The sequence below is a fragment of the Carettochelys insculpta genome, chromosome 6, assembly GCF_033958435.1.
Source record: "Carettochelys insculpta isolate YL-2023 chromosome 6, ASM3395843v1, whole genome shotgun sequence".
In the NCBI taxonomy this organism is placed as follows: Eukaryota; Metazoa; Chordata; order Testudines; family Carettochelyidae; genus Carettochelys; species Carettochelys insculpta.
The window spans coordinates 77,398,723-77,413,847 of NC_134142.1; the positions used below are offsets into that span (position 1 = coordinate 77,398,723).

Sequence of the window (15,125 nt, forward strand, 5' to 3'; positions counted from 1 at the left end):
TGGACTGGACTGGACTGGGCGCGGGCGGCGGGGGCCCTTGGCTCAGCGCGCTACAGCAGCGGCCCGAGCCGCCGGGAAGGACTCACCTAGCGGCCGGAGGGAAGCCATGCCGGGCGCCGCGCCTGGACCAGCCCGCGCCGCGCGCTCCCCAGCAGCCGCCTGCTCCGGGGCTGTCTTTAGGTGCCGTCAGCTGGGCTGGGGGGCGGCCCCGACCTTGGCCTCGCGCCGCAGAGGTGAAGCAGCAGCGCTGGCCTGGGCGGCGGAGGCCGCTGCGGGGGCCGGCGGCTGTGCCACAAGGGGAGCCAGAGCTGGCCTACCCGCTATCCCGCAGCGCAGCCTCACCTGTCCGCCCCCGCTCCCCTGCCGGGCTGGCGCAGGCGACGGGCCGCCTCTCCCGGCGCGTGGCTCCCCCCGGAGCTTCAGCCCCAGCCTGCGACGGCCGGTGCGGAGTTTCCCCCGGGCGGCAGCGGCCTCTGGATCAGCCCCGCCTCCTTCCCGAGCCGGTAGCTGGCTGGCACGGCGTGTTACCGCACCTCGTTCAGCGCCGCCTCGGCTTCTAAGCCCGGGCAGCCCGCCGGCTGCCCCGCGTCGTTCTGGGGCGAGCGGGTGAAAACTTCCGGAGGCCGCAGCTACAAGCATCGGCCACGTGCGGTCCTTTTCGGAAAGCCCCCAGGGTCCGCGCCCGCAGTGCGGCGGAAGGTGCTGGCGGCGCACAGCAGTTGGGCGCCTTTTCGCCGGTGTACTATATGGTAAACGCGCGGGAGGGGACTTAATGTATAACCCAGCACAGTGCGTATAATCCTTCTCCTTGGCGGTTCTTGCTGACAGAGGAAACTCCCCTTCCTGATACAGCACTTTGCAAGCTCAGGAATAACCGTGGGTCACCACTAAGAATCCCCTGGGCTGCCTTAAGTCACTCAACATTGTATTTTGCTTTCAAATTTTTATGGCTGAGTAAAAGAGGTAAAGTAGGATCAGCCCAATGCTGCAGTGCACACAACTTCCACTGAATAGTTACAGAGAGATAGCTGTGCTAGTCTATATACTATCAAAACAAAAAAGCAGTCCAGTAGCACTTTAAAGACTATCAAAATAATTTATTAGGTGATGAGCTTTGGTGGGACAGACCCACTTTGTCAGATCATAGCCACACCAGAACAGATTCAATGTTTAAGGCACAGAGAACCAAAAATAGTAATTAAGGTTGACAAACCAGAAAAATTATTATCAAGGTGAGCAAATCAGAGAGTAGAGGGGCAGAAAGGGGCAGAGTCAAGAATTGCAGAAGCACTGTATGTAGAAATCCAGACTTTCAGTACCACCATTGGGAGGAGTCCACATAGAGATCTTCTTCTGTTGGTGTTGGTAGCAGAGGTCAAGGGAGTCAGACTGTTCATAGGTGTGTTGGTAGAATTCCTTCAGATGGAGGTGGTGAAAGAAGGCTTCAGGGTCACCACAGAATTGTATTAAGTTCATGGAGGAAGTGGGGCAGAAAGAAAGACCCCGGGATAAGAGAGACACTTGTGCTGGGCTGAGTTGGTAGCTGGATGCTGGTGATCAGACAGTTGAGGATAACTCGAGCCAAGATCTTCCCAGCTGTACAGGGAAGGGAGATGCCCCAGTAATTTCCACAGTCAGCTTTGTTGTCCTTGTTCTTGAAAAGCGAGATGATTGTGGCATCCTTAAAGTCAGATCAGTCCTTATGCTGCACATCACACTACTGCATGCAAGAAGCTCAAGGTTGTCACACCCTCCTTCAACATCGGAAAGCTGCAACATACTGGTCATTGTGAGAAATTTGCAGCCTGCCTTGACGAAGTGCTTGACGTCCCATGGATCTCTGACTGGAGACCCAACGCAAAAGTGGGACCAGTTCAAAAACCTGGTGATGGAGTCAGCCAAGTCAACACTAGGACTGAAAAAGGGAGTTCACCAAGACTGGTTTGATGAAAATGACGAGCCCATCATGAAGATCTTAGAGGAAAAACAGAACGCATTTCTGCCATGGCAAAACAATCAGTCCTCAATCTCCAAATGTGATCATTTCAAACACCTTCAGAGCCAGGTGCAAATGGCATTTTGCAAAATGCAAGATGAGTGGTGGGAAAGTAAAGCTGATGAAGTCCAATACTACGCAGACACCAAGAACTCCAAGATGTTCTTCAGTCCTATCAAAGCTATATATGGACCTTCAAAGCCAAGTACTACACCTCTCCTCTCTGCAGATGGCATGAAAGAACAGCATCAACAATAGGTGGAGAGAGAACTTCAGCAACCTTCTCAACAGACCCTCCATTGTCGACCCTGTGGCCCTAGACCAGGTCCCTCAGAAACCCACAATAGACAGCCTTGACCTGCCCCCTACAATTGATGAGGTCAAAAAGGCAATCAGCCAGACCAGCTCTGGGAAAGCCCCTGGGATGGATGGTATCCCTGTTGAAATTTTCAAAGTGGCAGGACCAGTGTCACTGGAAGACTTTCATAACGTCTTGATCAGCATCTGGGAAGAAGAAGACATGCTCCAAAATATCTGTTGGTCTATAAGGTGCCACAGGACTTCTTGTTGTTTTTGTGTCAGTAGAGACTGTGGCCCACGTTGACAGAGAACTGCAAAGTGTCAAGGATTTCTCAAATGTTGGTGTTTGGATTTCTTGCAATTCCACCTTTTTTCTTGCTTTTGTTTCTAGTGATTTGAGATCCATAAGTGAAATGCTTATTACCAACGTACACATTGCTATTGCAAGTTCCTTGTATCAGAGATGAAAAAGACCACATATGGGACACAAGTTGCCTGCTGTAAAAATGTCCAGTTGTCTTCCCAGTTTGTGAAAGATTCACCCTCCCCACCTTTGTTCTGATATGTAGGGAGTGACCCTGCAGTTTATTATGCCCAATTACTTCCATTAACTTCAGTGGAAGTTAAAACAAAGAAGCAGTCCAGTAGCACTTCAAAGATTAACAAAATAATTTATTAGTTGATGAGCTTTCGTGGGACAGACCCACTTCTTCAGATCATAGCCATACCAGAACAGACTCAATGTTTAAGGCACGCGGAACCAAAAATAGTAATCAGGGTTGACAAATCAGAAAAATTATTATCAAGGTGAGCAAATCAGAGAATAGAGGGGCAGAAGTCGGGGCGGGGAGTCAAGAATTAGATAAAGCAAAGTTGTAGTATACTGTGCTATGAAGTAATTTACAAAATTTATTGTCTTTTCTTTTTTGTAGGAAGTGGAAGTGTGTTTTATAAATTTCTTGTTTAGTATAAGTAAAGTCTCATTCTGTGGGATCTTGCATGGATGCCTGATTGTCAATGAGAGTTTCAAGTTCAGAGAGTTCATTTTTAATCGTCTTTTGTTTATTGTAAAGAATTTTGATAAAGTGGTTCCTCAGTTTCTTAGAGAGTGTGTGACATAGATGATCGCTGTCGTCAGTGTAGTACGTTGATTGTAATGGGTTTTTCACTGTCAGTCCCTTGGGTACAATGTTCATTTTCTTGTATTTGGAGAGAAAGATGATGTCTGTCTAGATTTGGGCGAGTTTTTTCATGTAGTTGATGGATCTCCATTCCAAACGGCTGAATGTAGTGCCTTGCATGTTGAATAGTAACAGAGAGGGAGCCGTGCTAGTCTATATACTATCAAAACAAAAATGCAGTCCAATAGCACTTTAAACACTAACAAAATAATTTATTAGGTGATGAGCTTTCGTGGGACATACTCACTTCTTCAGATCATAGCCATACTAGAACAGACTCTATATTTAAGGCACAGAGAACCAAAAATAGTAATTAGGGTTGACAAATCAGAAAAATTATTATCAAGGTGAGCAAATCAGAGAGCAGAGGGACAGAAAGCGGGGAGGGGAGGCAAGAATTAGATAACAGACTTTCAGGTCATTAACAAAATTAGTTTTTATAACAGTTATTAGTGGAACTGCTACGGGCACCCGCATGGCCCCACAATATGCTAATATATTTGTGGCTGACCTGGAACAACGAGTCCTCAGCTCTCGTCCGCTATTACCCCTCCTTTACTTACGAAACCTGAATTACCCACCAGGAGAAATAAAACAAATCGACAGGGTCAGACAAATACCCAAAGACTAGCTACTCCAAGACAGGCCCAAAAAAGCCAAGAACAAAACACCACTGGCCATTACCTAAAGCCCCCAACTCAAACCACTACAACACATTATTAAAGACCTACAACTTCTCCTTAATCAGGATGCCACACTCCAGAAGGTCCTAGCTGACAGGCCTGTTTTCTCCTACAGACAGCCTCCCAACCTTATGAGGATTCTCACCAACAACCACATATATACCACAAGAGTACCAATCCTGAAACTTTTCTTTGTAACAAGCACCTTTGCCAACTTTGTCCACATATCTATTATGGAGATACCATTACTGGACCTAACCAGGTTATTCACAGAATCACGGGCTCACGGGCGTGTTCTCATGTTCCTCAACTAACATCATATATGCCATCATGTGCCAACAATGCCCACGCTTTGTATATTGGACAGACTTCAAACTCTCTTAGACAAAGAATTATTGGGCATAAAACTGACATAAAACACTCCTGATTCACAATCCTGTCAGCCAGCACTTTAATGGAGTGGGCCATTCTGTGAATGATCTGAAAGTCTGTGTTTTACTGAAAACGAACTTTAACAGCCATTTGGAAAGAGAGGCTGTTGAACTCTCTTTTATATTCAAATTTGACACATTAACACATGGTTTGAACTGGGATGGCAATTTTCTAGCTCATTATCAGGACTCTTTTACATACTTTGCTTTGTAATGGACCTACTTCCAGTATCCAAAGACATAATGTTATATACTCTTCTTACTCTTGTGTTTAGTTAGTGTTCTAACTGGCATGTATATCTTTAACTGTTGGAGCTAGTAACAGAGAGGTAGCCGTGTTAGTCTGTACTCCAGCAAAACAAAGCTGCAGAAATGTAGCACTTTAAAGACTAACAAAATGATTTATTTGGTGATGAGCTTTCATTCATTCAAATTGATCTGAAGAAGTGGGTCTGTCCCACAAAAGCTCATCACCAAATAAATCATTTTGTTGGAGCTAGTCATACTGAAACATTAGGAATAGAAGTGATTAGAAATAATTTTGAAAAGCTGGGAGAGGAGAGTGGTACTCAATGTAATTGAATGATATTTATAAATGTTAAATTATACATTATATTTTTTCTATCAGAAGAAACATGCAATCCAGCAGGCGTTTTTAGGACATGTTAATAAAGATAAAATTGTAGTGAATTACGAAGTAAGGAAAGTATTTCTTGGAGTGTTTGTGATGATATAAAACACAAGAGTGAAATCTGGTTTTAGGTTTCTCTACAGGCACAGTGTGTACATGCATTAAAAGGGGAGGATTATGCCTTGTTTCCTTCAAGAATGTAAAAGACAGAGTAACTGATTGACATGCATGCAAGTAAGTAAAGTAGTTCAGAAGCTGAGATTTTAGCTGTTCCTGGACTAGGTCTTTTCCCTATGCAGGTATTTATATCCCACTAGACAAATGCATCCTATGTGGATTTTCCCACAGTATGCAGTGGGAGAGTTAGGTGCCTAAGAAACAAATGCAGAGAAGCCAGCACACTGAGCCAGGAGCTGCCTAAGCTAGTTGGTAGGAAATGCCAAGGAGATGTGTGGGAGTGTGTGTATTTGGGAATGAGGCCCTGCCCCTCAAAGGGACTTAGTCACCTAACTCTGAGTTGTGGGAAGCACTCATGTCCGCTCAGGATTTACAGCCATTAAATCTTCTTTCCTGGTTTTGAGGAGAAGGTGTTTGTGTTGATGGGATTCAGGAAGAGAGAGAGAGTTGGGTAATGAAATAAAACCATTTATTATATTATTATTTTGCCTGTGGTATCAGTCAAAAGTGTTATTGGAATGTCCAGAGGAAAAGTGCTAGATGGATCTTTTTCACGTGAGATACTTAGACAATATCTTAGAGAAACATGTTTTCTTGCCAACTAGATCTTAGACTTCAGTAAATGTTATACCTGTCAATCCTATTCAAACTCTTGATTATCCTGTGTAATTCTCAGTGACTTCATTGACAGAGTCATTTCATTCAGCGTCATTTCATTCATTCGAGTAAAAATGAAATTTAGCCCAATCATATGCTGGTATCACTTTCAGATGGTCCAAACCTAGTGTTTGAATTCATACGCTTTTTAGTCTTAGTACTTTTGCTGAGACTGCTGCTCACAAAACTTACATGGGAATTTTACACAGAATCCTTTGCTCAGAGGTTTCTTTCTGTTAATTTTAGACCTAGATTCTTATTGATACCATTCCTTTGGGTCTAGCCTTTCCAGAAGAGTCTCTCCAGATATTTTTCCTACAGCACATTATTGTAAACTAAAATAAGTACAATGCATTAATCAGAATCTGACAGTTTATTGTACGTGGATAATTAAAGTGCAAGAGAACCTCAGAAACCACACCAAGGCTCTGAGTGTTGAATCACCACTTAAAACTAAAGTAGGTATTCATAATAATCTCAATCACAAATACCATACCAATACTTTATCTTCAATTTATAAATGGAAAAGCTGTAAATTCAATACACAAGGAAGCTTTTAAAACCCAATGAAAGGCTTGGAGCTCTAAGCCATGGGAAAATATCAGTTTTGTATTATTGAAAAAGTTTGCTTCTAACCGCACATCAGCTCTCCAGATGGAATCTACCTATAGGCTTTGTTAGTGAAATTCTATTTGTTACAGCAGCTCTTGTGAAATACTATTTCAAAATCACAAAACATAGAAGCTGCCGTGTAGCTCTTTAAAGAATAATTTATTAGGTAATCAGTTTATTTTAAATGTGTTTAGTTTGGGCTTTGCAAGCATTTGTTCTTAATGGTAGTTTCTCTTTGACATTATAAATTATATATCTGAAATTCTGAATCTTTCCTAAGCAGAAAAGATCAGACCACATTATTGAACAAGCCAATGGATCACTCATGTTTAGAGCTGAATCATCTTTTAATCTGATCAAACAGAGCAGGATTTCCAGAAAGTCAAGTTCCACATTTGTTGTAGTAAAATATCAAATCCAGTTCTCTTTTTAACCCACACCTCCCAAATTTTGACATACCAAAACCCAGCATATATACAAGGGAAAATATTTGGCAAGCAACAATCTAATATGGTAGACACTGTCAATACTTGGTAAATAATGTAACGTTGTAGCCATCTCCTAAGCCAATGCTGAGCAGCTAATAGTTTGGTATAGTAACTCTAAAAATGCAGATTACAGGCTGTTGTGAATTTTTGCCAAAACCTGTAGAAAAGAGACTTGCGACACAGAGTTGAGAGGCTTATTTTATTATTATTGTTTTTTAATTTCAGTTGTCTAATATTTACACTTTTACTAGCAGTTCCTTTTTCCCCTAGAAGAAAGTGTTTCAGGGAGATCACAGAATATCATGTTTGGGTGCAGGATTTAATGCTTACTATAGAGCCCTGGACCAGAACCTAGTTGAGAGAGTAGGTCTGGGCTCCCTTCCTGGCCGTTTGACAGAGCAGAATGAAGAAAGCTTATCTCTATAAGGGAAATCTAGGAGGAAAGAAGGACAAGAAAATAAAAGTCTTGGGACCCTGAGATCTTGTCCCAGGGCAGGTCTTCCTTATCCAGTAAGGCTAGAGTCTTTATATACCCACAAAATGGTCTTGCCTGCTATTGGGTCCATGACCTATCTAGAGCACTAAGCCACAAGAGGCAGGAGTGGCTAACAACCAGGCCAAGACACAAGGGAGCTTGCTGTGCCCATGCCTGCCCACAAGACAGCATGTACAATGAGTAATCTGTTACATCAACAGCAACTTGGACAGTAAGATGGGTTTGAGTTCAACTAGATCAATTTATTATAGATATCAGGCCCAATTTTTCATAAGGCCTGAAAGAGTCTGGATTGGAGGCAATGATATTTGTTCTCCCCTTACTAGTTGAAAGTTCAAAAAGCTGCTGTTTTGTTCCTGTTTGGGTGTCTAGTATCATGAAGGAAGATATACAGTGTTTCCTGAGGAAAGGACAAATGCCCTCAGTTGAATGTGATCGTCTGGTATGAGCAAGCTGCCAAAAGCCTGTCTCCCCTTGTACAGACATAATTTCAACTAACTGTTTCTCATCCAAGGATCAGAGCTCTGGTTGCAGTGGTGAAGTTGCCCAATATGACCTTCTTGCCTATAGTTTGGGCAGAAGGAGCAAAACCATCTGACAGTGCTGCCACTGCTAGTTCTCTTGGAAGAGCCAACAGCACCTCAATCCACAGTGGCAAACAGCATGTGGTGGTCCACAACCAGGAGGACAGATGTTTTACCATCATCCAGCAAATACAGCCAGTGGAGTTCCCATATCTAAAGCCTGATTGAGAAGAATCAAAGCTATTGGAAGACATCGAGTGATGCTGGAAAAGGACAACAAGCTGTCTCTTAGTTACCTTCCTAAGGAGAGAGAGGTTGTAGGCTGACACCTTGAGTACTGAATGGACTCTTGCATGTTTTAAGGTAGATTGTTAATAAAGGGTCTAGATATTCACAGCTGTCTTTCACCAACCAGCAGTGGCTACTAACTTTCTGGACGTGCTACTCCCCTTCACATGACATCTGGACCCCTGAAAAAACAAGACAAACAAATGGGAAGATGCAACTGATGTACACTCACTAATTCCAAGAATATTTTAAACCAAAAAAATGCAAAAATCTGTTTTTTTCCCTGCCTGTCTGTATCAACTAAACTCAAAGGTACAGATTCCCACCTGTACCTGGGCAAAGCTCAGCTGAGCACAGAGAGGATGGGGGCCACCAGACAACTACTTATGACTCTCTGATCCTACACCACCCAGCCCCAGAACAAAATGGAAGTATTAAATTAATTAGCAGGTGTAATTTATGAGATTGGTTGGTTGAGACACCTTTATTGCAATGGCATTGAAGATGATGCACTCCAGATTCCTACTTGCCCCAGAATGCCCCAACCCACCCTTCTCCACCACCCCATGCCTGAGGTGAGGGGAGTGGCTCATGCTGGAAGTGGCTCTGTCTGCTCCAATAGGAGAGAGTTCTGCTACACAAGGCGATTCTGTACCAGTCACCTGCAGACAGAATTTGGCCATTTAGAATGCATCTGAGCAATGCCAAACTTCCACAACGGAGCAGAGAATCCATCCCCAGATGTATTTGTTTTTCAGTGTATATGTCTGAGTTCTCCCCTGAATATCATATTGATTTTACATTGTCTTGTTTCCAGCCTGTTTAGGTGGGAAAGGGCTATGCCGATAGCAGTGATGGGCAACCTCCACTAGTGGGTGGACCACATGTGCGACCCTCATTCACCCCAGTGGGATCCACACCTTGTCACAAACCTGAGCCCCCCACTTCCTTGCTCATCCCCCTCCTTCCCAGAGCTTGAACACCACAAACAGCTGCTTCATGGTATTACAGCTATGGGAGGGATGGGAGGAGCAGGGACGGAGCACAAATAGGGCACCTCCCATGTTCTGAAAGTGCTATGAAGGAGGGGAAGGAGCAAAGACATGTGGGGCTCCAGCACCCCAGTGCACAAGAGGCATGTGGCAGCCAGGGGTGGAGCCCCCATGGTCTGCATATCACCTCTGAGCCTCAGGCTGCCCACCACTGGCCTATACTCACATGCAGAATAAGGATGTGAGATCCTCTCTTGCTTCTCTAAAATATTTCCAATGGGATCTGTATCCTGTTGATTCTCTCAATATTATTTCTTATTATGTAAATAATGGAATTAAAGAAAATGCTGTTTTATTCATTGTGAACACTCTCTGCTGGGAGGGAAAACCAGGACTAGCATTTTAAAATATGCTCATGCCATCCAGCTACATGACAGGGACTATTTCAGTTTTGCCAGATGTTTAATTTATTTTGTCAAAGGGCTCCTTATGTCATGACTGAAAGTTCTGTTGCACCTTTTACCATTTTCATACTGCTCAGATTTGGTTTAATGTCTCCTTGTCTGTTATGACCTTGTTGATATTACATAAACAGTAGTTATGCGAGGAAAGAAAGCTGCTCAGTGCCTTGCAGATTTTACATTACATAACATAGTTGCTTGCTATTGGAGCTTCCTTTATTCCTACCAATGTTCCACATAAAGTAAAAAGCTGGGGACAGAGGGGAACACCCCTCATTTTATTAAAGGCGTGTATCCCAGCTTCTAATATGACTGGGTCAGAGCTATGTGCCATTGCAGTATTTTTTATTTTTGAAATTTCATGTAGGCCTATTCTCCCCACAACTGGGCCTAAGTCTACACTACAGCGATCTTTTCAAAGAAGATCTTCTGGAAGATCAGCTCCAGAAAATCTTCTTTTGAAAGATCCCGTCTACACACAAAAAGCGGATCAAAAGTTCAAGCCACCCTTTTGAAAGAGAGCGCCCGCACAGCCCCAGCCACTCTTTCGAAAGAACGGGGCTGGAAATGCCACAGACGGGATTGCATGGCCGGCAAGCCCTGCTGGGAGCCAGCCAACCACTCCCTTAAAGAGCCCCTCCCAAGCACACTGTCCCTGCTGAGGCCTGCCTTGCTGCACACAGCAGAGCATGTGCGCGGTCCTGAAGCCCACTTTTGAGTGCCATGGACCCACAGCAACTCCTGGATCTGGACCTCCTCGATGCCCTTGTTGGCCTGCTGGCAGCAGTGGTCGTGGTCGCCCTCCAGCTTGTCTGGTGTCAGAGGCCCCACACTATTTGGTTTTAAGAAGAAGGGGCTTTCGAAGTCCAGGGGGTCCTTTCGAAAGGCCCCCCGTCTACATGGGTGGTGCGCGATTCAAAAGCAGCACTTTTGAATTGCGCACAGTTGCTATTATGCTAATGAGGGGCTGCATATTCACGGAAGCTCCTCATTAGCATCTTCCCAACTCGCTCATTACCAAGCCCCTTCCGAAAGGGGCTAGTGTAGACGTAGCCAGGGTGTGCGTTCGTGGGATTGTAAGAGCCTGTCAGCACCACCCCACACACAAATAAAAGCCCAGCCTGACACAGTAATTTAACTTTAAAACAAAGTAACCTTTTGTAAAAGCTGCAGTACCAAGTGCAATAGATATATATTTACAATTAGGAGCTGTGGGAATAGTCTGGAGTTGCAGCCACTTTATATCCAAGGTAGAGTAGGGGAAGAGGAGGCTGCCTGTGCAGAATTTAGTCTGTTTTGGGGGTAAAATGTTTAATTGTGGTTTGTGAGATTGACAAGTCACTCATCAGTGTTTGCTCAAAACTTTGCTGTTAGTCTATAAGGTGCCACAGGACCCTTCGTTGTTGTTACAGTTTGCCTGTAATTCTTCCTTTTTCTCTTGTCCTCACTCCCTGCCCATATCCCCTATTTCAATGTAAACCTGTTCTTTCCCCCTACTAAAGCAGTAGCTTCTTCTGACAAGTAGTTGGTCCTTGAGACTCTTGGAGCTTGTATCGATGCTTTAGATCTGAGAGAAGCTGTGCTCGTTTATTTCTCTAACCATTAAGCGTTAGCATTGTACACTCAGAAGAAGCTTTAAGATGAGACCTGCTTTCAACGTGGAGCACAAAAAACACAGAGTCTTTGGCTCTAAATTGGGGCACAGTCACTGAGAAAAGAGCACTTGTACACTACTGGGGATCTCTGGTGCCACAGGCACCAAGGTCTCCTTTAGCTGGGGGGTTCTCAACCCCCTTCTCCACCCTGGCCACACCCCATTGTGCCCTTTCCCCAAGCCCCATCTCTTCCCTTTCCTGCCCCTCTCCAACATGCCCTCCTCCCAACCCATCTCTTCCTCTCCTCTTCCCCCCACACAAACCATATTTTACTCCTCCTCTCCCCTCCCGGAACTGCTCACAGTGGGAGGGGGTGCTGGGAGGGAGGGGAGAAGTTGCTCAGTGGAGCCATAAGTGGGTGAGAGACTAGAGGAGGGGAGCTTGGCTGCTGGTAGGTGCTGAGCACCCACCAATTTTTCTCTGTGGATGTTCCATCACCCACAGAGTCAGCCCTAGTGGCGTGATGCTCTAGGAGGGGAAGACATTAGAATAATGCTTTGGCATTCAGGAGCTATCCAGTCCTTTTTGGTAAATTTGTTCGTCAAAGGCATTTTAAAATCATAAATTTCATGATTTCAGATATTTAAATCTGAAATTTCAGTGTTGTAATGGTAGGGGGCCTGACCCAAAAAGAATTGGGGGGTCACAAAGCTATTGCAAGGGGGGCTGTGACACTGTTACCCCTATTTCTGCACAGTTGCTGGCAGTGCTGCTATCTGCAGAGCTGGGCCCTTGGCCAGCTGCCACTCTCAGTCTGCTGAGCTCTGTCACCAGTGCAGAGGTAACGGTGACAATACTGTGACCCAAGTTTAGCTGTATGACTGTGCAGCTGCTGAGATAACACCTCACAGGTGCTCAGGGTGCCACTTGCACCCCAGCAGGGGCAGCCTGAACCAGACCTCTTCCTCCAGCCTGAAGGCAGCCATGGACCAACCCCCATGCTGTAGAAGGAGCAGCCTGGCCCTGGAACCCCACCTCGTACAGCCTGGCCCCAGATCCCGCACCTTTGTGGCCCATTTCTGGAGCACCACCACCACCCCATCCACACACACTGTGGCCTGTTCTTGGACTACCACCCTGTTGCAGCCTGTTCCCAGCCCACCTCAACCCCTGCTGGAGTCCATTCACAGACCTTTCCCTGCTGAGCCACAGCAGCCCAGCCCCCCACCGGCTGTAGGTGAGGCAGCCCAGTCCCCCACCTGCTGTGACCCAGGAAAGCCAGAACATCCCCTGCTGCAGCCAGAGCAGCCCAGCCCCAGAGCCCCCAGCTCTGGAGCCCCCTTGCCACAGCCTGGCCCAGAGCCCCCTGTCACACCCCGAACGCTATGCCAGAGCCCATAACCCTAGACAGAGCTCTTTCACTTTAACCCTTTCTCCCAGCCTTGAGCCCCTCAACCCTGGGTCCACCCCAGAGCTTGCATCCCCAGACAGAAGCCTTTCTCCCTGTTTGTTCCAGCCCTGACCCCCTTAGCCTCACCCCCCAGTCTGCACCCTCAGAGAGAGCCCTCACGCTCTAGCACCCAAACCCTAGGCTCCAGCTCTGAGCCCCTTCCCACCCTCAAAACCCCTTGGTCCCACCTCATGCCATATGAGTTTTGTTATGAGCAACAAGATGAAGGTGGCATATTGCACCTCACCTCTACATTCGTGTTATAACAAAATTCCTTCCACGCTGGGTGGGAAAATTAAAGGGAACACTGACCCTGTCCTCTCCCAGAAATAATCCCACAAACTCCCTGCAGCTCCCCTTTGGATCAGGCTCTTTCTCTCCCACCCCCTGCATAAGAACCAGTGCTTTCCCCTGTGAAATCTGTGTTGTGTGGGTAAAAGCACATAAAAGACTAGATTTCATGTTCCATGGTGCATTTTTTGATGTCCATGAATTTGGTAGAGCCCTACACAGGACACCTTTTAGTTCCCCCACAATGCCATGTAAATCACAGATCCACAGGGAGGGAATTAAATCCTCAGTATCATTCTGTAGATGTGTGACTCATCCTGAGGACTGCAATTTAATAATGTAATAAGCTGTATGGCAATGTTGCTAAAGTATTTTTAATCTGGGCTGTTTTCATGTCAACACTAGGGCTAATTCTTTGAGATAGGTATTTGAATAATTAGTTTTTGTGAACATTTTGTTTCTAAACAAACTGGAGTGTTTAGAGATGGCAGTGGCAAATAAATTATGAGACAGTTACTGTAGAGATTATATTTCTTTAACGTTTCATATCAATTTCGTCTCTCTCCAAACCCAGTATTTTTATTGCACATCTTCATTTTGAAATATTAGAATGGCATATGGTACCATATAAAAACAGGGGAGAACAATTGCATGGCTGCAAAAACTTACTCACCAGACCTGTAATGTCACTATTGGGCACGTAGGGTTTTTTGTTTTGTTTTGTTTTTTTAATCAAGGCAACAGTAAAATTTGACAAGGGTTCTAAACATATATTTCGGTGCATCTGTCTGTTGGTGCTATATTTGTTCAAGAACTCCTCTTAAATGGTAAATGTTACCACCACAGATTTTGGTATATAGATTCCTTTTACCCCAACTCAACCTAAGGTCAGGGTTCGGTTTCCCACCTGGAAAGTGGGAAATGCCTGAAATTCCAGTATTTCCCAGAACGTGGAAAGGGAAGGGCACCAATGGGAGGGATGACATAATTCACACTTGCCACTAGGGGCAGCAAGCACAGGGAACAGCCATACTGCAGAGTGACCACTGGGGCAGCCACAGAAAGAAAACTGGCCATGTGGAGACAGGGCTTTCCACCCTGCTGGGAGCTGTGAATGCTCTTCTACCCAACCTCCCGCTTTCACCCTCTCCCCAACCGCTCAGCCACAGTGCCATGCAGGGGAAGCCCTGTTGCCTCCCCAGAATTCTCCCACACAATTAGCTCCCCAACTATATGCATAAACCACACCCTTTTTCCTTTTATTTTCCAAACAGAAAATAACCTTATTTCACTTAAATACCCAAGCAATGCTGGGTCAATTTGCTGTGCTTTAACAATTTACAAGTTACTGAAAATTATCATACAAAATGTAACAGCTACTGGAATAATATCTGCAAGGAATATTCCAGTGACGGGTTCTCTAGCTGAGCATGCATCCCACAGAAGCCTGTTTTGCAGCAGTGGTTCTCAGCTAGAGGTCTGGGTCCCCCCCGCCACCCCGGGGACGCTACAAGCAGGTTTCAGAGAATCCACCAACCAGGGCCATCAGTATACTCGGGGACTCAAGGCAGAAAGACAAAGCCTCACTCTGAGTCCGACCACTCAGGGATGAAGCCTTTTCGGGGGCTCTCTGGCTTGGAGCCTCAAGCAGCTGCCCTACTTGCTTCTTCTTAATGTTGGCTCTGGTTTTTATATGCAGAAAAACAGTTGTGACGCAGCGGGCTGTGGAAGTTTTATAGCGTACTAGGAGGAACTCAGAAAGAAAAAGGTTGAGGACCCTAGATGCAGAGAAAAGTTTAAAGAGCTAACATGTCAACCCAGGGTCAGAGCCATCCCATCCATAGGACAGTTCAGAGAAATCACCGCAGGACC

The 15,125-nt window shown here is 45.4% G+C and overlaps 1 protein-coding gene across 11 annotated transcripts in view; it reads right to left on the bottom strand.

Annotated features, from left to right (window-relative positions):
- The window catches only part of AMPD3 (adenosine monophosphate deaminase 3), an 83,319-nt gene extending 73,164 nt beyond the window's left edge, over positions 1–10,155 (bottom strand). For 2 of the 11 annotated variants that reach the window (XM_074997407.1, XM_074997408.1), the window contains exon 1: positions 343–10,146. Coding sequence is in view for 5 of the 11 variants with exons in the window: in XM_074997404.1 (XP_074853505.1) it covers positions 534–639 (106 nt within the window). In the remaining 6 variants the exon portion in view is untranslated. Of the gene's footprint in view, positions 1–86 lie in introns of all 11 variants that reach the window. The other 9 variants (XM_074997404.1, XM_074997403.1, XM_074997406.1 and 6 more) reach the window with 9 other exon arrangements.
- Positions 10,156–15,125: the final 4,970 nt, after the last annotated feature.